The 27,039-nt window shown below is 38.9% G+C and overlaps 1 protein-coding gene across 4 annotated transcripts in view; it reads left to right on the plus strand.

Annotated features, from left to right (window-relative positions):
- LOC134219229 (A disintegrin and metalloproteinase with thrombospondin motifs 1) overlaps positions 1 to 27,039 on the plus strand; it is a 740,918-nt gene that overhangs the window by 601,656 nt on the left and 112,223 nt on the right. For all 4 annotated transcript variants that reach the window (XM_062697927.1, XM_062697929.1, XM_062697930.1 and 1 more), the window contains exon 7: positions 21,661 to 21,848. In XM_062697927.1, the coding sequence (XP_062553911.1) occupies positions 21,661 to 21,848 (188 nt within the window). The remainder of the gene's footprint in view (positions 1 to 21,660; positions 21,849 to 27,039) is intronic.

Here is a 27,039-nt window from a genome sequence, read left to right on the forward strand (position 1 = left end):
GATTATCGGTGTACGTTCATGACCACAGAGACCTTAGCGCGGTCAGAGCTAACTATGAATTTCTATGGTGCACTTTCTGACCGTTGGTGATGAAGTCTCTATGATCCGTACTCGAGATTGAAATCACTAGGAAAAGGCACTTGAATCACTGTGGACTTTTGCAAACATTAATACCGAGTTTCTTTTTAAACTAAATATCTTTCGATATTATAGGAACTACCGCGGTCAGTATGTTAACGGACTAACACGCGGGACCGACACTGACATCACTCCTCTGGGCGATAAAAATGAACAAGACCTGTACCCTATTGGGGAATCCCTTTTTATCTCCTTTTTGATTAGTCATCCCCATGGCCATCCAAATCCCAGACGACGATGATAGCGGCTACGAGTATTGGAGACGATGATAAACGCACCAACACAATCAGGAACCTTACACTATAAAATATTTTGGTTGATATCCTATACTAATTTACATGTTTACTCCGACACTGGCTGCATGCTAAGCCTTGACAATTTTAAATACCCTAACACTTGTTTCCGCACAATAATTAATAAAAATAGACAAAATATGGATGAAATAATTAAATGCACAAAATAAGTAAATAAAGAAAACTATGTGAACAGAAAAATTGATATATAAATAAATAAAAATAAATAAATAAATTAATAAATAAATAAATAAATAAATAAATAAATAAATAAATAAATAAATAAATAAATAAATAAATAAATAAATAAATAAACTAAAGTCGGAGTAAAAGAAACGAACAAAATAAATAATAAATCTGAAGACATCAACCAAAAGCTACTGAACACAAAATAAATATCACTCAAACACTACAAAAAGTGGAGACAGACATTTATTGAATATTCAGACATTTACAACAACACAAGACATTCATAACAATGTTTTATTTGGGCTAAACCACTAACTGGCCTTGCCACCAAGTATTCTATTGTGACCCGAAAATGAACGGTCACAATCTTCCCGGAGTCGGGGTAAAAAAAAACAAAGTGTTTTTTTTTTCTTCCTGGGCTATCCTCACGAGATGCGACTACTGCTCTACCAGAATCAGTTACAATTCATCGAATGATTTTTCGTACGGGGCAGAGGAGCTCTGTTCGATGAATTATTTGATTCTAGTACAGTGAGCCTGTCCATCGGATGCGACTACTGCTCTACCAGATTCAGATTCAATTAGTTGAATGATTTGTCGTGGAATCCAGAGGAACTCTTTTCAACAAAATTGCATGAATCTAGTAGAATGAGTCTGTCCACCGTTTTCGCGGGTAGCACCAGGGAATTGTCAAAGTCAGAGGAATAGTGGATTTGAGTTGCTTCGATTGAATGGAGTGATTGTTCTATTGTGCGTCAGATTAAATGCGTTTATAGGCTACCGTCCCAGTTGTTGAGTTCAACTACAAACTAAAAATTCTCACCTCAACTTTTTGCTGATTTTAAATTACTGTAGAGACCAAACTTTCAGCAACGTCTCTTTCAAAATTTTCCGTCACAAGCTTCGCCTTGGACAATAAACACTTATTACACTACCTCATTCATTCAAATTCATTCAATCATCCCATTCATACTCCACCAACTCATTCACACTCTCTCATTCATTCACTCAAGTTTTCATTCAAGCTTGCCTTATTATCTAGCATTATAAACTATCTTACGATGGTAGGGCGCCCTATAGTTAGTTTGTCATATCGTCACTCTCCTAGGATAGAGTGACTATGACTATTTTTCAAATGGAATTATACCCACTCAGATCGTAATTTCTGAGTACTCGCTTGCTTTCGCAAGTGATAAAGGGTAGAAATTACGGGGAATAGTATAATTCCTATTAAGGTGTATCCACTGAAAAGTCCGACATGGATACTGGGTTATACGCTTTTACCGTATATCCCGATTGTTCTTGTATTGGTGTTTCGGCAATTGTTGATGAACTCAACAACAATGACGATGGCTAAACAGACGAGACAACTGACGAGACACTAATGCTTATGGATATTTTTCTAGTTTTTGTGGTTTATATTACTCTATTAATTAATTTCTTTTTGTATTTTAGGTACTTCTGACACGGCTATTTTGGAGATTATAGTGGAAATCAAATAATGTAGGCTACTATACTCGTTTTACTCGCTCGTAGTATTCGAAAAAAAAACAGACAGTGAAAATTTAGTCAACCGATTTGTTTACTATGCAACTATGCAATTATCCTGGTTTGAGATGGGCCGCAGGCCAGATACCTAGATTTTTACCGTTCATGTCCTCCAACTCATAAGAGGACGAGCCAATTTTGTTTTTAACGCGACAGGGAAGAAATTGTGGGCCGTATTTTGAGTTGTAGTGCTCTGCAGCATTGGAGATCTTCATATTTCTACGATACACGAATTGACCTTCTGCGAACGACTTAGCGAATGAACGATGACGTAGATTATAATGTTGACGAGATGCTTGATGTGCTTTTACCAAGTTTTGGCTGACTAACTCGTAGATTCTGGCAAACATTTTTTTTCTACGCTCGTTTTGCTCGTCGGACGTGAGATTGTTTTCGTGACGTGTCATTTTGTGATCGATTCCAGACTCCGAAAGCTCGTGTCCGTGCGTGACGAAGAAAGGTGTGAAACCAGTCGAAGCGTGCACACTTGTATTGAGCAGCATCTCTATTTCAGCAGTTCGAGTATCCCAGAGCCGTTGGTCCTCTTTCACGTAGGTGCGGATGGCACCGTTAATCGTACGATTGACTCTTTCCACAGGATTCGCCTGGGAATGGTACCTGGAATTAAGCCAATGCGTGATTTGGAACTGGTCCAGGAGCTCTTTGAACTCCTTAGAGGTAAAACAGCTACCGTTATCGGTGATTATTATCTCCGGCGCCGAGTTTCGGAGGATCCACTGCTCTTTGAGGATAGTGCAGAGACTCGAACTGCTGATGCTTCGGACTGGTTGGATCAGCACCCACTTTGAAAAAATAGTCGGCCACTACAAGGATGTGCTGATTTCCTTTGCGACTTCGCGGGAGTGGACCGACATAATCAGCGGAAATGATCTGCCACGGACGACTAGCCATTCTCATATTGCCCATCTCGGGTGCAAGCGGTCGTGAAGAGGGTTTTACCTCCTTGCAAATCCCGCACTGCTGGACGTAGGAACGAATTTCTCCAGCCATCTTTGGCCAATAGTACCTTTGACGGATTCTGGAAAGGGTGCGCTCATATCCTGGATGAAAACAAGAGTCGTGGCAGTCGTTTAGTATTCCGGGAATTTCCGACTTTTGGGGAACTATTTTCCACTCGAAACGGGAATCGCACGGGTAATCGCACACGGAGACGAACTTAAATAAACGATCGTTTTCAACCTTGAAGTCCACGTAATCTTCTGGCTGACTCAACACTTTGTCCACCATGGTGGAGTACCAGAGCGAATCGATGGAATCTACTGCGGCAATTAGACTTCTGGATAACGCGTCAGCAACGACATTGTCTTTGCCTTTGCGATGTATTACAGTCATATCGAACTGTTGCAGATTCAACGACCATCGACTGCATCTGGACCCTACTTTCCATTTGGTTTTCAAAATGTGAGTCAGCGCAGAAGAATCCGTGACTAAGGTGAAATGGTACCCCTCGATATAGCCGCGGAACGCATCAATTGCCAGGATCGCGGCAAGTGCTTCCTTTTCGGCGGCATGGTAATTCTTTTGCGGCGTTGTGAGTTTGTGCGAGAAGTATGCGATGACTCGCTCACCGCCCTCCTGTTGCTGCACAAGAATTCCGGCGACAGCGACGTCACTATGGCGTCGGTTTGTACAACAAACTCCTTCGTAAAATCCGGACTTCTCAGAATCGGTGAGGAAATAAGAAGTTCCTTGATTTTGCAAAAGGCTTCTTCGGAGGCATCGTTCCAATGAATCACCTTTGATTTGGTCTTCAGCAAATCACTCAATGGAGGAGTTACTCCGCTGAAGTCCGCGATGAATCTCCGGTAGTAGTTCACCATTCCTAGGAATCTCCGGAGCTTAGTGATTGTTGTTGGCCGCTCGTATTCTACGATGGGGCGTATTTTGTCTGGATTAGTTCGCTGACCGTTAGTGCTCTACAGTTATCCAGATAGGAATGGGACCTCACAGACTACGAAGCGAGACTTCTCCAGATTGATGCTTAGGTTGGCTTGGCTTAGACGACGTGCAATTTCAGTGAGGAGCTGTACGTGTTGCTCAAACGTATTGCTCCAGTATACCATGGCCAAGAACGGTATCCATTAGTCGAGCCAGAGTGGCGGGACTATTTATGAGACCAAATGGCATTCTGGTATACTGGAACAACCCTTTGCCCTGCACACTGAACGCCGTGTATTTTCTCGATTGTAGATCGAGTTGGACTTGTAGAAAGGCCTCGGAAGGATCGATCGTCGAAAGGAATTTCGCTTTTGGGAGTTGGTCAAGAAAACGTCCAGGGTGGGGCAAAGGGCATGCATCACGCACAGTTCGCTCATTGATTCTGCGCGCGTCTAAGCAAAGCCTTGCCTTGTTTGGTTTGATTACTGGAACGCAATTTAGGGATCAATCGGAATTACTCCTCTCGAGGATCCCAATGTCTAGCAGCCTTTGCAGTTCGACCGCCACCAGCTCTTGGGTTTTTGGCGACATGCAATACGGAAACTGCCGAACGGGTGGTTGATTTTTCCATTCCTCTTTCAGAACTATTGTGTGTTGAGCTAGTGGAGTGAGAGTTAGACTGCCTTCTCGAGCAGGGAGAAATTCCATCTTTACTTCTTCGATTAACCTCTTCTCCTCATTAGACAGAATGGGGTCATCTGAACAATGTTCAAGGGTGGAAACAATCGCATCTTGTTCGTTCGACAGCATGGTGGGTTGGATATGGAACTTCCTCCAGAAGTCCATTCCACATATGCAGTCGACGGAAAGATTTGCGACCACGAGGGTAGGGACAATCCGGGTCTTTCCATGGACAAAAAATGGGAGGTTCACTTGACCGAGGATTTGCAGTTGGTCTCCGCTTGCGGATAGAAGCGAAATGCTGCGAGGGGGTTTATGAAGACGCTTGACATTCAATTTCGTGTAGACTTTCTCACTTATTATCGTGAAATTGCTACCGCTATCAAGCAGTGCGTGGATGTGGAGACCATAGATTCTGACTGACACATGCGGACGACTATCGCCTTCGTATGGGTATGTGATTTGGCAAACATCGGTGGAATCTGCGTACAGATTGGGTGGAGCGGGCTCCCAGAAAAACGGTGGAGTACGCTCATGGTTAGAATGGGGAGGATTTACGCTTGTGGACCTTGCGGACGGCGATTTTGGTTCGCGGCCGGCCCGTTTTTTAAACAATACGGGCAGAAGTCCGTAGGGAAACCTCGAAGACCACACGTACCACAGAAAGTTCCACGGGGTTGTCTACACATAACCGTGTGATGGCCGAATCTACCGCAATTGTAGCATGTGTTGTCCGGTGGAGGAGAATGGTTATTCACTACCTCTTCCAGGGTAAGTGATGGGCGTTGCTGCGCCCTGGACGATCCTGCTACGGGGGAGCTAGAAGCGATATTCCGCATTTGAGCATTTGAAGACTCAGCGTGCTGATTGTTTGGACGTTGGGGCTTGGTGGTAGAGATATATGGAGGATTGGATGGACCGCGATTGTTCCTGTTTGGGTTAAACGGTACCGAAGACCCGACGCTCGCTGTCTGACTGGATCCATGAGATTCAGGCTGGCCGGAAACGCTCTTTTGTTTCTTTTTCCCGCCTGTTTCTTTGTTGCTTACCGCTTGGACGGTTTTCTCCGTGCCGAAGACTTTGTTGTAAGCGGAAAAGTTCAAAGCGTCGAGTTTCTGACCAGCCGCTACTAGGGTCTCCAAGTCAGCGATAGGGAGGAAGGTCATCTGTCGCTTGTAATCCATCCTCATATTTTGTTGAAGAATCTGCATCTTCTCCACGTCCGAAATTTGACCACTCATCGTGCGAAATAGCTTCTCCATCTCGAAAAAGAATTCGTGGAACGACTCGTATTTCTGTTGACGCCTCTGATAGACTTTCATCTTAATCAGAGCGTCAAGATCAGGATGCATGTACGTTCTACGTAGTTCGAAAACGAGATGTTCCCAGTTCATGAGCCGACCAGTGGAACGCTGGGACATGTACCATTTCAACGCTGATCCAGTGAACAAGTGTACCGCAGACTCGAACAACTCTCTTTCAGAAATACACTCCGCTTGCGATAATGCCTGAACATGCTCCAGGAACTCATTCAGTTTCAGACCTTGGTCATCCCCACTGTACTTCGCTATGTTCCACTTGGAAACTGGCAGAGTGTGGCGAGTTTGGTATGGCCCTGAATATTGATGCACAGGATAGGGATTAGGAAGACGAGGTTGGCTAGGAACAGCTTGTGTTGTTTGTGCAAACTGGGGGTGAAGGGAACTAATTGCTGGTCTGTTGGGATCTGGATTATTGGAAATCGGGAATGTTGTGTTCATAGGAGCATGGTTAAAAGTATTGGCAGAGCTAGTTTCTAGCGATGCTGTCCTATGATTTTGACCACAATGATTAACTGATGGAAAAGGAATTTGAGGGTGTGAATGAGGCCAGGAGAATGAACTAAGATGGTGGATGGGATTTGGGTTATTTACTCTGGAATGTTCTAAAGGCATATCACTCTCAAGCGAAGTTTGAGTTCCCACATCCCTTCCGTTCCTGCGCTGTAGCTCAAATTCAAGATCTGCGATTCTGGCCTGCAGGGAGTGAATCCAGTCTAGATCGTCTTGACTTAAAACAGTCATACGACGAGTCGATGTGTTTTGTGTTTCGTCTGGATCTTTTTCACCCACCTGCGATGTATTAACACATTCCTCATTCCCTTCTAAATTCTCAGTTACTATCGTTGACTTATTGTGAAGTGATTTAGTGCACTCTGGCTGAAGAATACTCACCAATTCTACCAGCACATTTTGTAGATTGCTGTGGAGATTTGGTGAGTCCTTAGCTGAACTCAAAATCACTACTATACGAGCTCCCACGTGGAGTAAACGAGCAAGATACAACTCCCTATCATTTTCACTGCTAATCATTCCCCATTTTGTTTTTAGTTCGGTGAATTTCTTCATGCATGTCTTGATTTCCTGTTTCACCTCACCTTTTACAACACCTACTGTACTAGTACCTGACGTTTCCTTCTCTTTCTTGAGACTGTCTCGTAGCCATTTTCTTTTCTGAGTCAAACTCAGATTGTCGTCTATTGCAATTGATCGAGATTCAAGCTCCCAATCGAGTTCATCAACATCAAGAAAGTCTACACGCATGCTATGATACCATCCAATTAGTAGTTCGCTAGCTTGGTCAAAAGTAGGACAAGCAAAAGCCATTTTTGCTTCTTTTTTTTATTAAATATGCAATAAATAATAAGTGTAAATAAATAAATCTGTAATAAATAAATAAATAAGTTGTAAATAAACGTATCTAATAAATAAATAAATCTATAAACAACAAAAATAAATATGCAGAAAAATGTTTAAACTATAATAAATAATTAAATAAAAAGCATCTGAATAAATATATCACAGGAAACACACAAAAAAAACACAAATAAAGTAGACTAACACTTTTGTTTCCTTTTGATAAATACGAAAATAATATGATTTAACACACTATTTACATTGAAAATAGAAAAAATAAGAATTTATTGCTAATTGACAACTTGTAACACTTGAAATTGACGAAGTTCCAGATAAAGTACTCAACAATAAAGTAACTCAACTCAACACTTGAAACATGCAGCATTTACGTATTTGGTTATCATCACTCGCAACAATCCTCAATTTTTCAATCTTTGAGAACAAATTTTTGTCCACTTATTTCACCTGACGACCACGCGATTATTGAAATTAATTTAATTAATTGAAATTCTCCGGGAGACCGATTAAAAAAAGGGTTTTATTTCAGGCCTTGAAAGAAAACACTTTTTTTTAACTTATAAATTTTTAACGTTGAGCGCCAATTAAAAATTCAAGCCACTTTATTGTTGAGTACTTTATCTGGAACTTCGTCAATTTCATTTGGCGCCCAACGTGGGGCCCGACACTGACATCACTCCTCAACTTCGTCAATTTCAATTGGCGCCCAACGTGGGGCCCGACACTGACATCACTCCTCTGGGCGATAAAAATGAACAAGACCTGTACCCTATTGGGGAATCCCTTTTTATCTCCTTTTTGATTAGTCATCCCCATGGCCATCCAAATCCCAGACGACGATGATAGCGGCTACGAGTATTGGAGACGATGATAAACGCACCAACACAATCAGGAACCTTACACTATAAAATATTTTGGTTGATATCCTATACTAATTTACATGTTTACTCCGACACTGGCTGCATGCTAAGCCTTGACAATTTTAAATACCCTAACACTTGTTTCCGCACAATAATTAATAAAAATAAACAAAATATGGATGAATAAATAAGTAAAGAAATAATTAAATGCACAAAATAAGTAAATAAAGAAAACTATGTGAACAAAAAAATGAATATATAAATGAATGAATGAATAAAAATAAATAAATAAATTAATGAATAAATAAATAAATAAATAAATAAATAAATAAATAAATAAATAAATAAATAAATAAATAAATAAATAAATAAACTAAAGTCGGAGTAAAAGAAACGAACAAAATAAATAATAAATCTGAAGACATCAACCAAAAGCTACTGAACACAAAATAAATATCACTCAAACACTACAAAAAGTGGAGACAGACATTTATTGAATATTCAGACATTTACAACAACACAAGACATTCATAACAATGTTTTATTTGGGCTAAACCACTAACTGGCCTTGCCACCAAGTATTCTATTGTGACCCGAAAATGAACGGTCACAATGCTAGGAGACTTGTTTCTTCCACGCTTCCACAGAAACTCCCAAGAAGTTCGGTTAGTGCGGTGGGGCGACGGAGGGCACTGCAAATGTGCGACTAGTTAAATTTATCTTCACACATATCAGATTACCACTTGAATAGAGGCAGGTTTGAAGTCCTGTCATGTTGCTGTGTGCCGTAAAGCGAATGTTTGCATATGATAAATTGTTTGTTCGAGCAACGTTGAAATTGATCAGACGTCCGACTAGGCGACATGCCAGGATGCAAAACGACGAATCATAATTAACTTACGAGCGATGGTGAACCAGTTAGGTTTGGTTCAAGAAGCGAACAATGCTCCTCCATAATTTGTACCTACATAACTACGGCTATTAAAATAAATGGATTGTTAAAAAGTAATTAAATTAAACGTTATCTCACACGTGAATGGATGATGGAAGAACAGGTCCTTGTTGCATAGAGGCAATAGTTCGATGGTATAACATCTTCGGTATCCATTTTCTAAACGTAATGTGCCATAATATTAATGTCGCCGCTGAAGCAAATTGGCTGAGAGCACGCTTTGAAATTATCATTTTTTTTATTATAATTTATTTGTGGAGAGTTGACTTAAATGTTGGCAAACCCAAACTTTACTGTCACGCTAGTACCGGTTGATCAATTCTATTCAATCATTGGATAGCAATAGTATGCGTATGCAATATTAAAATATTGATTTTGATTGGCAAAAAGTAAAATTGGAAAAAATAACTCATTTTTGTTGTAGTTCTAAACCTCATATAAACTTATAAACTGTGCAATTTCCACAAAACCAGAATTGTTGCATAATACAGTTGGACAGATGGAGCTAAGCGAAGCGGTGGAAGTGACAAAAACTTTTTTCGAGTGTCAAAGTTTCTCATTTTTTTTTTTTTTTTCAAACTAATTGCAAGGGAATTCAAACAATCTCAATTTTTTTCGCGTTATTACTTTTCTCCTCATCATCTCATCATAGCCTTTATAAAATAAAACATACAATAAATAAATTGTGTATTGAATAATTGTCTGGGTAGCGTGTTTGAATCTAACTCCAAACATTTGATTCAATAAGCAGATTTGTCTAAAAATTGCATTTAATGTTTTATGCGTTTTTAGCAAGATATGAGATTGTAAAATTGGAGCCCTCCTTAGCCGTGCAGTAAGATGCGCGGCTACAAAGCAACACCATGCTGAGGGTGGCAGGGTTCGATTCCCGGTGCCGGTCTAGGCAATTTTCGGATTGGAAATTGTCTCGACTTCCCTGGGCATAAAAGTATCATCGTGTTAGCCTCATCATATACGAATGCAAAATGGTAACCTGGCTTAGAAACCTCGCAGTTAATAACTGTGCAAGTGCTTAATGAACACTAAGCAGCGAGGCGGTTCTGTCCCAGTGTGGGGATGTAATGCCAATAATAAGAAGAAGAAGAGATTGTAAAAATTAACGGATGTTTCAAATGAGTCTTCAGTTAGATTTTTTTGGCTTTATTATTGTGATTTTTTAAAAAAATTATAAATTCATCACCTATAGGGTCGTACTCTAATTACGTAAGCACTTATGGGAGGAGGGGGGTCTGCCATTTTCTAACACTCCATATAAATAAAAAAATATTTGTATGGGAAAAATCTTACATGGGGGAGGGAGGATAGAAAACCCAGAAAAATTGCTTACATATTCAGTGTACGGCCCCTATCTTCAGTTAGAGATCATGAGAGCTGGAGCTCGAGAGGAACGGAAACTCGTTGAAATTATTGATTGATTGATTCTGTTATGGACTGCACTTTGAAGAAAATTCGTCTTGGTTCAACTTTTTCTGGTATGAAATGGTGTTCCTGAAGAGAATCGATTGATTTTCAATAATGCGTGTTTCAACAACTTTCAGCAACAAATCCAATATCAATATCATACGAGAAAATTTCACTTGATTGCTACTGACCCCAACATCACGATTAGCACGAAAATATCAAATCTTTCAGTTAAGAAATGGAGGGAACGTTAGAGTTTTTGTCATTGTTGCTACTAGAGACCGAGAATACCTCTGCATCTCCACAATTACCACGGGAAGGAAGTTTTGTTAGTTGGGAGGGATTGACCATGGAAGGTAATGTGACCTATGCAACTTCTATACAACTGTATTAGCATTTCCTTATCTTATTCAATTGTTCATCCTTCGCGAGGATAATAATAAAGGAGATATTCACGGCTGTTAAACCACATTGATAGCTATTGTCAATCAGCAACCCTTATTTCTCTCTTATGGATTCCTTTATTCCAATTGAAATGCATTGTCCAAAAAGAATGAGCAAGATTTATTATCGTTCACATAAAAGTAGAAGTGTGTTGAAGCAAAACAATAACTACAGCAACAGAAAGTTTTTTATTCGCTGAATGTGTAGTAAGGACTAATAAAAACGGTTACATTTGTTGTCTAAAAACTAAAGACTAAAAATAGAAAGACTGAAAGTCTGAATGATTGAAAAACTGAATGACTGAAATACTGAGGCTGAAGGATTACTTACTTACTTACGGATCCTGTACACCTCCGGTGGTGCAAAGGGCCGACTTGAAAGATCTCCATCCTGAGCGTTGCCCGGCTATCGCTTTAACCTGTTGCCAGGTTAGATTTCGGTCGACTTCTTTTATTTCTTTATTGAGGCTTCGCCGCCATGAGTCTCTGGGTCTGCCTCTGCTGCGATGTCCCGCTGGGTTCCAGTCTAATGCTTGTTTACAGATTTCGTTTCCGCCCCTACATAAGGTGTGGCTGACCCAGCCCCAGCCCCATTTCCGATCCCGAATTTCTGTTGCTATCGGCCTCTGGTGACAACGACGATGGAGCTCATTGTTTGAGATCCAGTTGTGAGGCCACCAGGCCCGAATTATATACCGCAGGCATCTGTTAATGAACACCTGCAGCCGTTGAGTGTTCTCCACTGATACACACCATGTTTCGCTAGCGTATAAAAGCACAGATTTCACGTTAGAGTTGAAAATTCGTATTTTGGTGCGTTCACTTATCTGCCTGTTTTTCCAGATATTTCTTAAACTCGCAAAGGCAGCCCTTGCTTTCTTGATCCGTGCGCCTATGTCGATCTTGGTACCGCCGTCCGACGCCATTTGGCTACCAAGATATTGGAAGCTTTCAACATTCTCCACTGGTTGCCCGGCTACTGTGAAACTGGAAGGAGTCGCCGTGTTTACATCCAACGATTTGGTTTTGTTGACGTTGATGACTAAACCTGCCGAAGAGGAGCGCTCGGCAAGGTCGTTGAGCTTACTCTGCATATCAGAGCGCCGTTGCGCGAGGAGTGCAACGTCATCAGCCAATTCGAAGTCGTTTAGATGCTCCATGGTTATAGGCTGCCATAACAGCCCGCGGTTTGGTTCACGGTCAATCGCACCTACCAGAATCTCATCGATTACGATGAGGAACAGTAACGGTGATAGGATACATCCTTGCCTCACACCAGCTACGACCCGGATAGGGTCGGACAGGACCCCATTGTGCAGCACTCTACACGAAAAGGCCTCGTACTGTGCTTCGATGAGGCCGATGATTTTCTCAGGAACTCCCTTGCGTCTCAGGGCGCCCCACATATTCTCGTGATTGAGACGGTCGAAAGCTTTTTCGTAGTCAATGAATACCAAGTAAAGGGACTCTTGGAATCCCAAGCAACACCTCTTGTTTCTCAGTGAGTAACAACAACTGAGGTGTGACTTACTAGAGGTCTGACTTATGCACAACGCGTCGTATTTGGAACTCTTTTGTGACACAAAAAGCGCAAGAGGTGGAGCCTATTTGCAACATCTTGCGGCTACAATGAAAATAAAAACACAAAAACCAACCGGGAATCGAACCATGGACCTTGAGATTTGCATCCTTCTGCTATAACCATCACATCATCAATTCTATTTGGAGATTCTGCTACAAGTGCACTACATAAACAATAAAGTCATTTGTAACTTTATTATACCTTAAACAGGATGTTCATGTTCAGGGGACTGTCAAAATAAAAAAAAAACTGCTCAGCTGAGCTCAAAGTGTTTTGCAACATATCAGAAATATTGTGGTAACAGCAATGACCCGAAATGTTATTAATTCTGCAACTTATCTGTTTTGTTTCTAATATAGAACACGTTGAATTCCGAATCACCCAAGAAGTCAGATGGGTAGAATATTGCGACGCCACTTAAACGGAAATGAAACATTGTGATTTTCTGAAACTGGGAAGTGGCTTTAATGTAACTCGATGTATTGCCAGTGTCTTCAATGCAATTTATTAGGAACAAACACCTATTTGAAAGATGTTGCGCGTGCTGCTTGGGATTCGTTGACCTGCTCCAGAATGATGCGGAGCGTGACAATATGGTCCACACAGGATCTTCCGGCACGGAATCCGGCTTGCTGCCGCCGGAGAGTCGCATCGATCTTTTCCTGAATCCGGGCTAGGATAATTTTGCACAGAACTTTGAGAACGGTACACAGCAACATAATGCCTCGCCAGTTATCGCATACAGTCAGGTCACCCTTTTTGGGCACCTTTACTAAGATACCTTGCATCCAGTCGACCGGGAAAGTTGCGGTGTCCCAGATATTATGAAATAAACGATGCAGTAGTTGAGCGGATGTCATGGGGTCAGCTTTGAGCATCTCGGCTGATATGCGGTCGACTCTGGGGCTTTATTCGATTTCATGCTTTGGATGGCTGTTTGAATCTCTAGCAGTGATGGAGCTTCGGTATTGACGCGTGTTATACGTCGGATCCTAGGCAGATCATGCCGAGGTGGTGATGGCCTGGCTGGCACTTGAAAAAGTTGTTCGAAGTGCTCAAACCAGCGTTTCAGCTGGTCAGTTGGGTCGGTCAATAACTGATCATTCGCGTCTTTCACAGGCATCGTTGCATTCATCTTCGCCCCGCTTAAGCGTCGTGAGATATCGTAGAGGAGGCGAATGTCCCCGGTTGCGGCGGCTCTCTCTCCTTCGTCGGCCAGAGAGTCTGCCCACGCTCGCTTGTCCCGTCGACATGAGCGTTTTACTTCCTTCTCAAGAGCCGCGTATCGTTGGCGGGCTAGAACTTTGGCTCCTCTGGTTTTTGATCGCTCTATCGCGGCTTTGGCTTCTCTTCGCTCCTCTATCTTGCCTGAAGTATTGGAAGACTGAAAGAAGACTGAGAGACTGAAGATTCAAAGAGTGAGAGACTGAAAGACTGAAAAATTGAAGCACTGAAGACTGAAAGAATAAAAAAAACTTTATTGTACGAGAAGACAAAAAAGAATAAAAACGAAGAATTAGCTATAAAATTAAAATTGCTGAAGAATTTGATTACTGAAAAATTGACAGTATGAAAGATTATGACTAATAGATTGGAAAGCTAAAAGAAACTTGCAGATTGAAAGACTGAAGGATTAAATAAAATAGGACTGAAAAACTGAACGACTGAAAATCTGAAAGATTGGAAGACTGAAAGACTGAAATTCTGAATGATTGAAAGACTGAAAGACTGAGAGTCTGAAGGATTTAAGGACTGCAGGACTGAAAACTGAAATACCGAAAGACTAAAAGACTGAGAGACTGAAAGACTGAAAGTATAAATAGCTGAGCGACTGAAAGATCAAAAGAAAAATTGAGAAACGGGAAAATAGAATAACTGAAAGACTAAAAAAAGAAGTGAATATGTGGAAGTCTTCAAGACTGAAAAAACGAAAGAATAAATTACTGAAACGATAAAGCACTAAGAAACCAAAAGAAGGACTGAAGAACTTGTTCGCCAAAATTTTACCTAAAATACTGTAATATCAAGAGTCGTTATACGCTTTCATACCTTTCCATAAATTTAACTCATAACACAAATCCCCATCGAAGGAATTCTTTCTTCTTGGTCCTTGCTGAAATTGCGTTAGGAGTTTGTTCAAACAACTTATTTGAAGAAATCCTAACGTGCAAATTTATGACAAAGCTTCAGCTTCTGGTTTTTAAGAATTTAATGGTAAATCGCACATTAGCAAGTATATTACTCAAATGTTCAGGGAAAAATAAGGAATAAAATTTTAATAAATAAGCAATGATTTGTAATAAATTCAAGAATTTTGTAGAACAACGACTTTTAGGGAAAACAGTGATGTTTTTATGCATTATGATAAGTGTCTTACACACTGCTTCAAAGCTGGAATTTATTTTCAATTAGTAACTATAAAGCATAATATATTTGTGACTTACAATCCAGTTTCCAATTCAATTTACAAGCCGCCGAATTCGTCACAACCGCACTCTACATTTCCTCAGCACATTCAATTTACAGTGTTGCTAGTTTCACAAATCCTATGAACTCATTTTAACAGATCATATGTTAGATTTCGGTTGAATGTTGCACCATTTTATGTGCACATACATGACCTCAATTCTTCGAATTGAGCAACTGAAATATGGCAGTCCGCCCTCAGTTTTCCTTTAAAAATCAATTTTGAAGTGAACTTACGGTCTTATTGTTACAACGTTTACGATAAATGTTCAGATTTGTTTTAACCGTGAATGCTATGTCAGAGCTGTCACATGAAGAGTCCTTTCAAATGATTATCGAGATGGCATCGGGCGGATCCCCCAAAAACGAATTGTGTGCGCTCACTGCGTTCCAAATAAGGATCGGGAATTCACCATCATTAAACAATGTCTCATTGGCTTTGATGGCAGCGTGAAAACAAAATGTGGCCTGTATGATGCTTTTGTAATTTAAAATCGACTCGAAAAATTGGAATTGTACATACTTTACAGTTTTTACCACATCATAACATTATGCAAGAATATACTTTGATGCTCACACTAATACTATGTTGAAATTTGTATAATACATACACTAACACGGTTAACGCTTGAACTGTAATTTTAGGTTTCGCGAAAAGTTGATATTTGCATTCATAAAATAAATTCTCATTTGCACCAATTATTCTTTTTTCAAGTGAATTTATATCACAGGTGACCATTATAATACAATTAAACAAATCCCATTCAATTGGTAGTGGTTTGTACCAAGAAAGCAAATAATTCAAAGAATTTACACTTACCCCAGGTATCAAATACTGCGGGGGAAGTGGATAATGTTCTAATTACGCAATTTTTTTCTTCCCTCCAGGATTTATTTCGATAGCTGTGAATCTTAATATGTTCCTTCTTTGTTATCATTGTGATTCCAGTGGTGATTGGACTCATATAAATGAGAAAATGCCTGATTAATCCACCTATCGGTATTGATGCCTTTCACATGTTTTACATATGAAAAAAATGTATAAGAAAGTTAAAATAGCACTGATAGGTAAATATATTGAATAATTAACATTAATTTTTTTATTCATAACAAGTGTCGCCGTTGAATGCAATTTTGTTTGCGAACAAATTGGTTAAGGACAAGTGCTTAAGAATAGCTGATAATTTCGTACGTGCTTTGCGCATGCACATACAGACAAATATGCACATACAGACATCATCTCAATTCGTTAAACTAAGTTGATTAGTTTATAACCCTGTAAGTCCCACTTTTCCTTTAAAAAGTTCATCTTTGGGGCGAACATATAGACTTTACGTACACTTAGTGCTCGAGAAGGCAAAACCAGCCCTCCCCTAGCTATTACGAGAATTCCTTGATGATTTATTCCGTTAAGGTAATGAAATAATTCCACAAAAGATACTCAGAGAAATTGTCGTATTGATTTTAGTTATATGTAACTACTCATCACTATAGAAGGTCAAGGTAACATGGGTTTTCCACTTACCCCATCCCACTAGGGTAAGTGGAAAAACAACTCCTAATTTTAAAATCAATTTCCATAAATTTCAAGCGAACAAAATGGTATGAATTACCGCACAGTTGGTGCAAAATTGACTGTTTTTGATAGCCCATTTTGATTGAACGCATTTAAATCATTTAAACTGGTTTTACACTAATTCAAACATGTACTATCGATTTTTCCTTTTCCACTTCCCCCAGTGTACCTTACAATAATTGGTGGTGCGAATTCCTTCCCCTCGGATATGTTACCTTGCCGCGGTGGGTCGGCTTACGCCATTAACACTGATATGGCAACCAAAGACATATCCTGTCGTGGTGGTATCACATGTTGACTATTTTTGTTTGGTGCCGCGTTACATATCTGGCATTGACGCACTAATTTACGGCATATGCATGTAATTCAACGGAGAACGTCTCTTGGAGCCTTGAATGGTAGTGCAGTCAGGCAGAAGCCTTTTTCATCAGTGATAATGATGTGAGTTCTCTTCTTTTCGGCAATACTTTTCTGATGCGTTCCCTGTGACGATGAGTCGTAGCCACGCTTACATTTAGCTAGCTAGGCATTTATTAAAAAAAAAAAAAACAAAGTATTCAAGACATTCGTAGGGAATCGACTGCTGGATTCACTGAGTAGAAGTTTTTTCAAAAATAGGAACGTGGTGCCAGTTTTATTTTGTTTTGCCTCACTTCGAAGAGCAATAATAAAAATTACCACACATTATAATGATGGTATATGAACAATCTTATGATGGCTTCATTCATAATAATTTTTACTAATAGTAGGGAATAGGTGTGATGAAGCTTTACTTTGCCACCGAAAAGTGAATCCTATAGCTGACTCATGACTGATCATTGGTACATGATAGATAATGACAGTTAGTTTGGAAACGATCAAGCTACTTATTAGAACATAATAATAGTAATACCTTGACAAAGGAATGACAATAAAATAGACTAAATGCACGAACAGTTTCCACTTTTTACAAGACATAACTTACATTGTGTATTGACACAGGATGAACCAATAACTTAGGCAAACAAAGTAATTCAAGGAACGCATACTTCATACCTTCTGACCATAAAGACAAGAATGACATCGTACAGATCAATCTATATGATTCGGCAATTGAGCCTCCAAAATAAACGAAAGATTTAAAAAAAAAAAACAGATTAATCCACCTAGCGGTGATGGTGCCTTTCTCGTGCATTATAAAAATAGTATTTTGGCCATTACTCGGGAGCCCATAGTCCGATCTGGCCAATTTTCGTCGAATGCAACTTGTTGCGAGTAAATCGGTAAAGGATAAGTGCCTGAAAAATGAGTGACATTTTTTTTCTAAATTTTTCTATAAAAATGTGGTATTTTGGCCATAACTTCCGAGCCCATAGTCCAATCTGACCAATTTTCAATAGGACACAATGATAAAGTATTCTGCGTCGAATGCAACTTGTTGCGAGTAAATCGGTTAAGGATAAGTGCCTGAAAAATGAGTGACATTTTTTTTATTCAATTTTTCTATAAAAATGTGGTATTTTGGCCATAACTTCCGAGCCCATAGTCCGATCTGACCAATTTTCAATAGGAAACAATGGTAGAGTATCCTGCGTCGAATGCAACTTGTTGCGAGTAAATCGGTTAAGGATAAGTACCTGAAAAATGAGTGACATTTTTTTGGGTGGGTGCGCACAGACACACACACACACACATACACACAGACATCACCTCAATTCGTCGAGCTGAGTCGATCGGTATATAACACTATGGGTCTCCGGGCCTTCTATAAAAAGTTTATTTTTGGAGCGATCATATAGCCTTTACCGTATACTTAGTATACGAGAAAGGCAAAAATCTGTATGATTAGGAATAATGGGAGAGAGTATCTATTAGAGTTGTAAATGGAATGTCTTTTGAGCCAGTTCAACAGTGTCTTAATGGACGACATGATCCTTGTACGGCTGGAAAACTGCTTCAAAAGTTATTAACTTGTCATTTTTTATAAATCGGGGATTGAACACTTTCTTATACTTGAAAAAAAAAACTTCCGACTCAGTTTCTTCGATGAAGCATTGGGCAACATGTTCCATGTGAGTCGAAAAAACTGCTTCGGTCGATTTCGAACGCGTACAATGACAATAGACGTATAAATAGCATAAAAACTGACAAAATAGTTTGACTCTGACAAGAAAATTACAAAAATGACTTTAAACTTTAACGATGTTAGTTAGCATGAGACCTGTCTGACTATTTATGAACGTAATTTCCTCTGATTCAGTTGTAACAGCGGCTTCTTGGACGACATGTTCCGTGTACGGCTGGCAAATTGCTTCGAATGGAATTATGCTACGGTATCATCAAAGGCCTGGTGCACACGGTTTTACTCTATTCAGAGTCCCTCCAGTAAACCTTCATAGAAAAATAATAATAATTGGTGGTGCGAACTCGCGACATTTTTTTTTTCTTTTTTTATAAAGACAGGAAGACCGTCTTCGGCCAGAGGTCGTACAGACTGAACACTGAACACCTACCATTAGACAACGGGCAGGACACATAATACCCAGTGGACCAGTGGAGATTTTTTCATGAAAAGTTCTTTCCTTACCGGGGCGGGAATCAAACCAGCGCTCCCTAGCACATGCGTCTAGACGAGATACAGCCATGAAAAGGGTTCAGTTCTCATAAGCGTTAACATTTGATGTGCCAAATATTATAGAGAAGCTCTTAGAAGAAATGAAAGAGTTTTCATATTTCTAAATATGATATAATTATTCTCAAGCGTCTTAGAATATGATTTATTCAGATTTATCCTGAGGAATGATCCATCCTTGCAAATTTATTCTGACGATGATTATGATTAAACATATGACAATTTCCCTCAGTTCGCAACTTCTACTTCTAAATGACTCATATAAATTTTGCGTCATTCGAATTACCGCTAGGTGTCTGCTATGCAACTCAAAATTTGTTCCTCATCTACTTCATCTTACTCTCCGTCTTCGCACATAACCATTTTAAATGGCATTTCTTGAACTCCTGTCCAATTCCAAAAACCACCTATGAACCGCTTCCAATTCACACAAAGCCCAGCCGAAGCCATCAATCACGGCCAACTCCACCTGGCCGGAGCACCGAGGCACGCTCTGTCTGACGAGGATCACATTCAGCAGCAAACAGGTTGATTTGGCTCTGACAAGCCCGGAGACTGTGTGAGCGCACGGGGCGACGAAGCTAGACCAAGTGTCTGCGCTGCTATTTATGCTAACTAGCGGTCCACGCCGACTGACGGCAGCCACAGCACGACCCTAAGCTGCAACCAAGCAAAAGAGGGAGTGGAACATTAAAAATCGTTAATTTGATTAGCATAATATTTTAATTTTTACGAGTTGCGCGACGCGGGGACAACCGCGTCGTTGTCTACCCTCAGAATCCCGCATCTTGGGTTGGTGCGGTGAAGTAAGTGATGCTGTGGGGACTTACACGGTTAACGGTGACGGAGAGGGTGCACCGTGGGGGGACTTTGACAAAAATTTGTAGAGTTGTTTTAATATGATGTATAAGCTTTTTCAACACTATAAAGGTTTTATATGAACTTGTTTTTAAAATTCATTGGTAACTTTTACTCCACAAATTTAGCACAATTTGTCCTACTCAGTCAACAGCTTACGTACACAGTTCGAACAAAACCTGTAAATTTCCGTTCAAGTAGATGTAACAAATTGACCTCCGTGTTTAACAACATAAAGTTATAGGTTCTTTTAAATTTACACGTGCTGTAATTTATTTGTTTATATTTTTATTGGAAAATAAAAAAAATAGTACCAACATGGGGAATCGAACTTCGATCCGCAGAGTGAGAGCCTATCTCGTTAGCCACTCGAGTATTTCCACTTCTTGAAAGCGAGCAGATCCAGATAGAACAGGTTAAGCGTTCTGGTGATTCAACTACTCTCTAGCAGACTAAACGATAGCTTAAATTTACACGACACGGAATCTCTTCCAAAACGGAACTGTTGGAGATTGAGTTTGCTGAAAGCATCACAGATTTCTCGTCGGAATAGGCAACAAACAAAGAGTTACAGTGATGAAAAGCAGCGCAATAAAGGCTACTTTGTTTCTATATGTGCAGATATCCATTTTGGTTGATGCATATATAAATAAAATTGATGCCAGCTGCGGTTTGAATGAAATGCAATGAAGTTTGTTTTGATTTGTTTTGACAGCCACGTGCTGGCTCATCAAGGTTTCTGGTAGAATCATGTAAAATTAAGAGAAACTGAATTGAAATTTCAATTATTTTATCGTTTCCACCACAGAACTTAAAATTATGGTCTGGTACAAATTATGTTACCGAATTTTACATTCAATTATGAATTCCGTCGTATCTAATTTTCATAATATTCTACTGTGTACGTTCCAACGTTTGTTGGACGTATAGCAAACATCTCACTTTATTCGAGGAGAATATTTTTGAATAGAATCCGTACAGAAGCATCCTCGTCATCTAAACTGAATCCACCACAATCTGAATATTAGTTTGAAATTGGCATCATAATTCCTTAATTTCGACGCAACAAAACTCAATGAATAAACCGGCCACTGCGGCCCCATGCGGGTAGTCGCACTTAACAATCATCGTAATGTTTTCTCTGGCGCGCGGCATGTTTTCGTTGAACCATCAAGATGATTGTGGTGTTTTCGTCCAATATTGTTGTTGCCTCTTATGAATGAAAACACGTTTCTACCACCTTTTGCCTGGGCGGATTATGATCGGTCACTGCTGTTCAATGACAGCGTCCGAATCAATCTGATTGGATACGGTTCCGGAGGTTAGTAAGGACTAGCAAACGCCGCTATCGTTTGTTCGGTGGTTTTGACTATTAATGCAAATAATTCCTAACTTGAGAGTCGTTCTTATGTTCTTATGGCTTATGTTTCCTTTATCTTCTATTTACAGAACACGATTCGCATGTGGAAAGCATTGAACTAGCGGACGATGCACATCACGGCCGGAGGAGTAGAAGAAGCACGGCGCACATAGCGAACAACGAGTACACCATTGAAGTATTGTTGGCGGTGGATAGAAAGATGCAAGAATACCACAAGGATACGCTTAAGTCGTACGTGCTGACGCTGATGTCGATCGTAAGTGTTAATTTGATAATGGATCGCTAACTTGGGCACGCAATCCCTAATTTCAATCAGCAATGTGCTTACTTCCTACCTCTTCTAAAGTGATTTACAGTATGGGATTTAACTCTTTATAGAGGGGTAGACTGCCTATAATCGCAAATTTCAGCTAAGATAAGACAGATATTCGATTACACACAGTATAAAAATGTTACAGCATATATGATGTAACAAAAAGGCTCCATTCGATTCGACTCAATTTTCCATCACATTTAAAAATTACAGGTCGTCATTACTATGGAGCTTGTATTAAATATTGCGTACAAGAAAAACTTGGATGTAAAATTAGAGGTTATTAAACGCAAAAATATGGGTTCCAATTTTTCCATAGCGTGTAATTTTCATAATTTTTAACTGTGCAGGCAATAAGCACCTGATAAACTCGATCCATAACTGCAATAAGTATTAGGGATAGTTTGAAGTCCATTGAATGGGTTCAATGCCAATCATGCTGGTACTATCTGAGGTAGAATAGACATGATGGGTAAAACGAATAATACATAACATTATAAAAATAAACCCAATTAATCCCCCTAGCGGTGTGCCTTTCTCGAGCTATAAAAAAGGTAAATTATATACTCAACCTGCGACTGTTAGATTTTCTAACAATTCTGTACCTTACATTTTTGTATGCTTTTCTTACAATATTTATTTTTGATCTTACATTTTTTGTATAAGAATCCAACAGTTCTGCATATGCCCAGTTCTTATACAGGTTTTGGTCCTTTAAAAATTAACAATGACCGGTTGGGTATATAAGAAAAGTCTGAAACAGCCATTAGGGTGGCTGAAATTACTATTAAAAAAATATTTTCATTTTTTTTTTTATGGGGCCTTTTATACGGTTTGATTCCCTGATGCTCTGGACAAATTTTCAGCCAAATCGGTCAGTATTTGGGCAGTACTAATTTGGTTTAAGACTCGTTGGAAGTTGATATGCAAACATTTATGCAGAAACATCGAACAACAGTGATTTGCAGATAGACGGCACAATTTACGATGAAGAACTATGATACACCCGATTCTGTTTTTACACGGATTTTTTTTACACGGCCGTGTAAAAAAAAATCTCATACAAATGTTTTACAAAGTTGCCCCAATTTTCATGATTCGTCGAGGAATCATAAAACTTTTATTAGACGGATTTTCAAATTTTGAACTGAAAACCTTTTTTACACGGAACGCATCCCTAGTGTAAAAAAAGAATCGGGTGTACTCATTCAGATATTGAAAATTTAATACAGAATTTTATACTGAAAACGGCACTAGGAGATCTCCCCATATGGCCATAATATCTGATCCCATAGTCGATCTGGCCAATTTCCAAAATTAGTGCAACTACTTAGTTTTGAACGTTTCTGCGTGGATGTGATTTAGTTTTTCCAAAAATTTGTATCAATCCAAATATAGATTTGTTCATAAAAACGCAACCCCACAAAAATTGAAAATTTCCATTAAAAAAAATTAAGAAACTTCCAGTAAAAAAAGTCAGGGTGGAAGCAACTACATACTAAAATGTTATTTGTATTTCAGTAAATATTGAAAAAATATGCAGATGCTCACGAGATTGATGACAAAGGAATTCGTATAAAAGTGTTGAGACATTGCTGATTTACAAAGTTTATTAATCGTGATGAATATATTTCAATATCGTTTTCTACAATTAAGGCTTCGTCTTATCTTACGAAATAACTCAAATTAATTTTAAAAGTGTCAGTTCAATAATTACCGAATAGATGGATAGATGTCTTATTTGTCACATTGGAAAGCAAAACGATTCTCATGATGCTAATTTTTTATTTTACGAACTGTCATTTTAAAGTTTAGTTTGAGTTAATTCGGAAAATGGAATGTAGCTAAGAAGCAGTTAGACGAAACATTAAATATAAATAATTGAGGAACGCGCTGGAAGATAAATCGTTAATATTGGATGTAGCATTTCTTGGAAAAATAAATTCAAGCAGTGCACAGGTTGCAGAATTGATCACACGACGCCTCTGATTTCTCCAACTTTTTTTTTCTTTTTTATTAACGTGAATTTTTATGGGATACACAATTGCCGAAATTCCTATAAGCGCACTGTATTTTTTTCAACAAATACAAATGAATACCGTTATAAGGCTAGTTTTTACAATGCCGATATTTTCATCGCAGTACGATTTTGAAATGTTGAGTGGAAAAAAAAAACCCTAGTGATGTATATAATTTTTAGACCAACATTTGAAAAATTTCAAATAATCGAGCATGACCAACACTCTCAAGCGATCACATATCCAAATTATCAATTGATAAAAACACGCTTGAGAGTAAGAATCATTCGATAATTGTATCTCGATTCAAAGCATTGGTAAATGCTACTTTTGAACTTATTTTCCTACATAACAGCAAAACACAACGCCTACTTTTCACACCTGAGAAGTTATCAAATGATAATTCCAATTATTATCGTATGAGAATGGATCAGCACAACCGTGGCTAATAGTGTACAGCTGCAACCATCACCGACGCAAACTGGAACACAGAGTGCATGTAATGAATTATTGGCAGTGGCTGATTTTCTACTCGCCGCTTCCTCATCGCTATCGTATATGCGCAAATTGGCAGCATGAGTTAACCGCCAGAAATTTGTATGTCGAAAGACATCTAACGAGGGTTTTCTCAAAATTAGGAACTTTTCATGAAAAACTATTTGGTACCGGTTATGTACACGCCCGTTGAATGTTACTCAATGAATTATTGGCAGTAGCTGATTTTCTACTCGCCGCTTCCACATCCAGGCGCTATCGTATATGCGCAAATAGCCAGCATGAGTTAACCGCCAGAAATTTGTATGGCGAAAGACATCTAACGCGGGTTTTCTTAAAATTAGGAACTTTTCATGAAAAACTATTTGGTACCGGTTATGTAGGAAGGTGTCCGCTACTACGCCTACCAAATATTTTTTCGATGAAGGTGCTTAGTTTTGAGAAATCGAACCTTAGATGCCTTTCGCCATACTGATTTCAGAAAGTTAACTCCTAGTGTGCCGCTGTAATTACGTTCAAAGCAGGCGATTCATTTATGTTTAACTTTCACTTATTTTCGGAAAAGTATGCAATACACGCCCATTGAATGTTACTCAATTTATGTTTAACTTTCACTCATTTTTGGAAAAGTATGCAATACGTCAAAAAATGACTAAAACATTTTTATCAAATTGAGCAAAATGTAATCATATATCTATTGAAATGACTTCATTCGATTTTGAGTAAAAATTGCCGACGCCATTAAGACGTGAAATTGAATTATTTCCTAACTTAAACCTCGATTTAGTATAAATTTTAGTGAACTAAGTGCGTAATTTCTTCAAAAATTGATCGTTTGTCGAAAACGGTGGACACGGAGGTTATGAAACTCCATAGAGGTAAGCTTTTTACTAAATATATCTAAATATATATATTCAAATAATTAAGTAATGTTTTAAATTAGGATTCCGCTGTCATTTATCGGAATGTGGTCAATTAGTTGACGGATACATTTCGGAACTGAAGAACCATTATCGCCTCGTCCATAATATAAATACGAGTAGTAAATTGGAGCTACGACGGCAGAAAATCGCGGAGGTGGAGCATGCAGTTCAGGCTATGGAAATGTTTTTCCATTTTCGGATTAACGGTCCCACAGCAGTTGAGAATGTTATATGATTTTGTGGAAATTATCTGTAAACCGTTTTGTAAGTCATTCAAGGAGGTAGCCGAAGCCGAAGAATTTGACGACTAATCGTTTGTTATGAATCAAAAAACAATAATATAATCTCAAGTTTGATCGTTTTTATCAAGCTTCACTTTGTTTCATTGAAAATTTGAAATAAATCGAATATTTGCAGGTTCATTAGTGAAAAGAAGACCGTCTAATTGTTGAGGTACACTAGGGAGAAGCGAAGATGCTGGTAAATGTGGTTTACTACTGAGAATTTGAACAAAATTTCTAAAATACCTAGGGTTTTGACAATGTTCATTCTAGTTATTGCCTGGGAGGTTTTTTAGATAAAAAAACACCAACATAGAACGAATCTTTAAATATATATACACCCAAAAAAATCTGCACGTTGTTTCCACCTGAAAATGTACGTAGATTTTTTTCCACCTGAAATTCACGTAACCTTTACCTGATTTGTCGATAGAATCTTCATTCTACGTGAAAATCAGGTAAGTTCTACCAGAGTTTTGGATAGAATTCACCGGACACGTAAGTTTCACCTGAATTTTCTGAAGCATTTGCAGTTACGTGTGCACGTAAAATGTACCTGAAAATTCAGGTGGAAACAACGTTTAGATTATTTGGAGTGTATTTATTTTTGAACAATTAGTCGTATAAAACTCCCTCTGCCAATAATAAAACAAAACACAGACAAAGCCGCCTTTCCCCTGTTTTATCACAGATTTCATTGATACCATTCCATACCAGAAAGTTTGCAATATTGAGTAAAATGTAATCATTTGCATTTCATTATTCATTAGTAAAATTGAGTAGATTTGAATCATTTTCTGACAGGAGGAAGTGTTTCCTCAAAATTGAGTAAAGTCCAGTTTAATCATTTTTTGAGTTGTTTCACTTTTTCTGAAAATGAGTGGTTTTTCACTCAATTTTGAGTGGTTTGTTACGGGCGTGTAGGAAAGTGTTCGCTACTACGCCTACCAAATATTTTTTCGATGAAGGTGCTTAATTTTGAGAAATCGAACCTTAGATGCCTTTCGCCATACTGATTTCAGAAAGTTAACTCCTAGTGTGCCGCTGTAATTACGCTCAAAACAGGCGATTCATTAAGAGTGGCGACGCTATCAGAATGAATCGCCTGCTTTGAGCGTGCTTACAGTGGCACCTTCATCGAACAAATATTTGGTAGGCGTAGTAGCGGACACCTTCCTACATAACCGGTACCAACTAGTTTTTCATGAAAAGATCCTAATTTTGAGAAAACCCGCGTCAGATGTCTTTTACCATACAAATTTTTGGCGGTTAACTCATGCTGGCTATTTTGCGCATATACTATAGCGCCTGGATGTGACAGCGGCTGGTAGAAAATCAGCCACTGCCAATAATTCATTGTAACAAAAATTCAACTGTCATTCCCATTCAAAATCGTGTTTCAAACGGGCAGGAGACC

Source organism: Armigeres subalbatus, chromosome 3 (genome assembly GCF_024139115.2).
Source record: "Armigeres subalbatus isolate Guangzhou_Male chromosome 3, GZ_Asu_2, whole genome shotgun sequence".
In the NCBI taxonomy this organism is placed as follows: Eukaryota; Metazoa; Arthropoda; class Insecta; order Diptera; family Culicidae; genus Armigeres; species Armigeres subalbatus.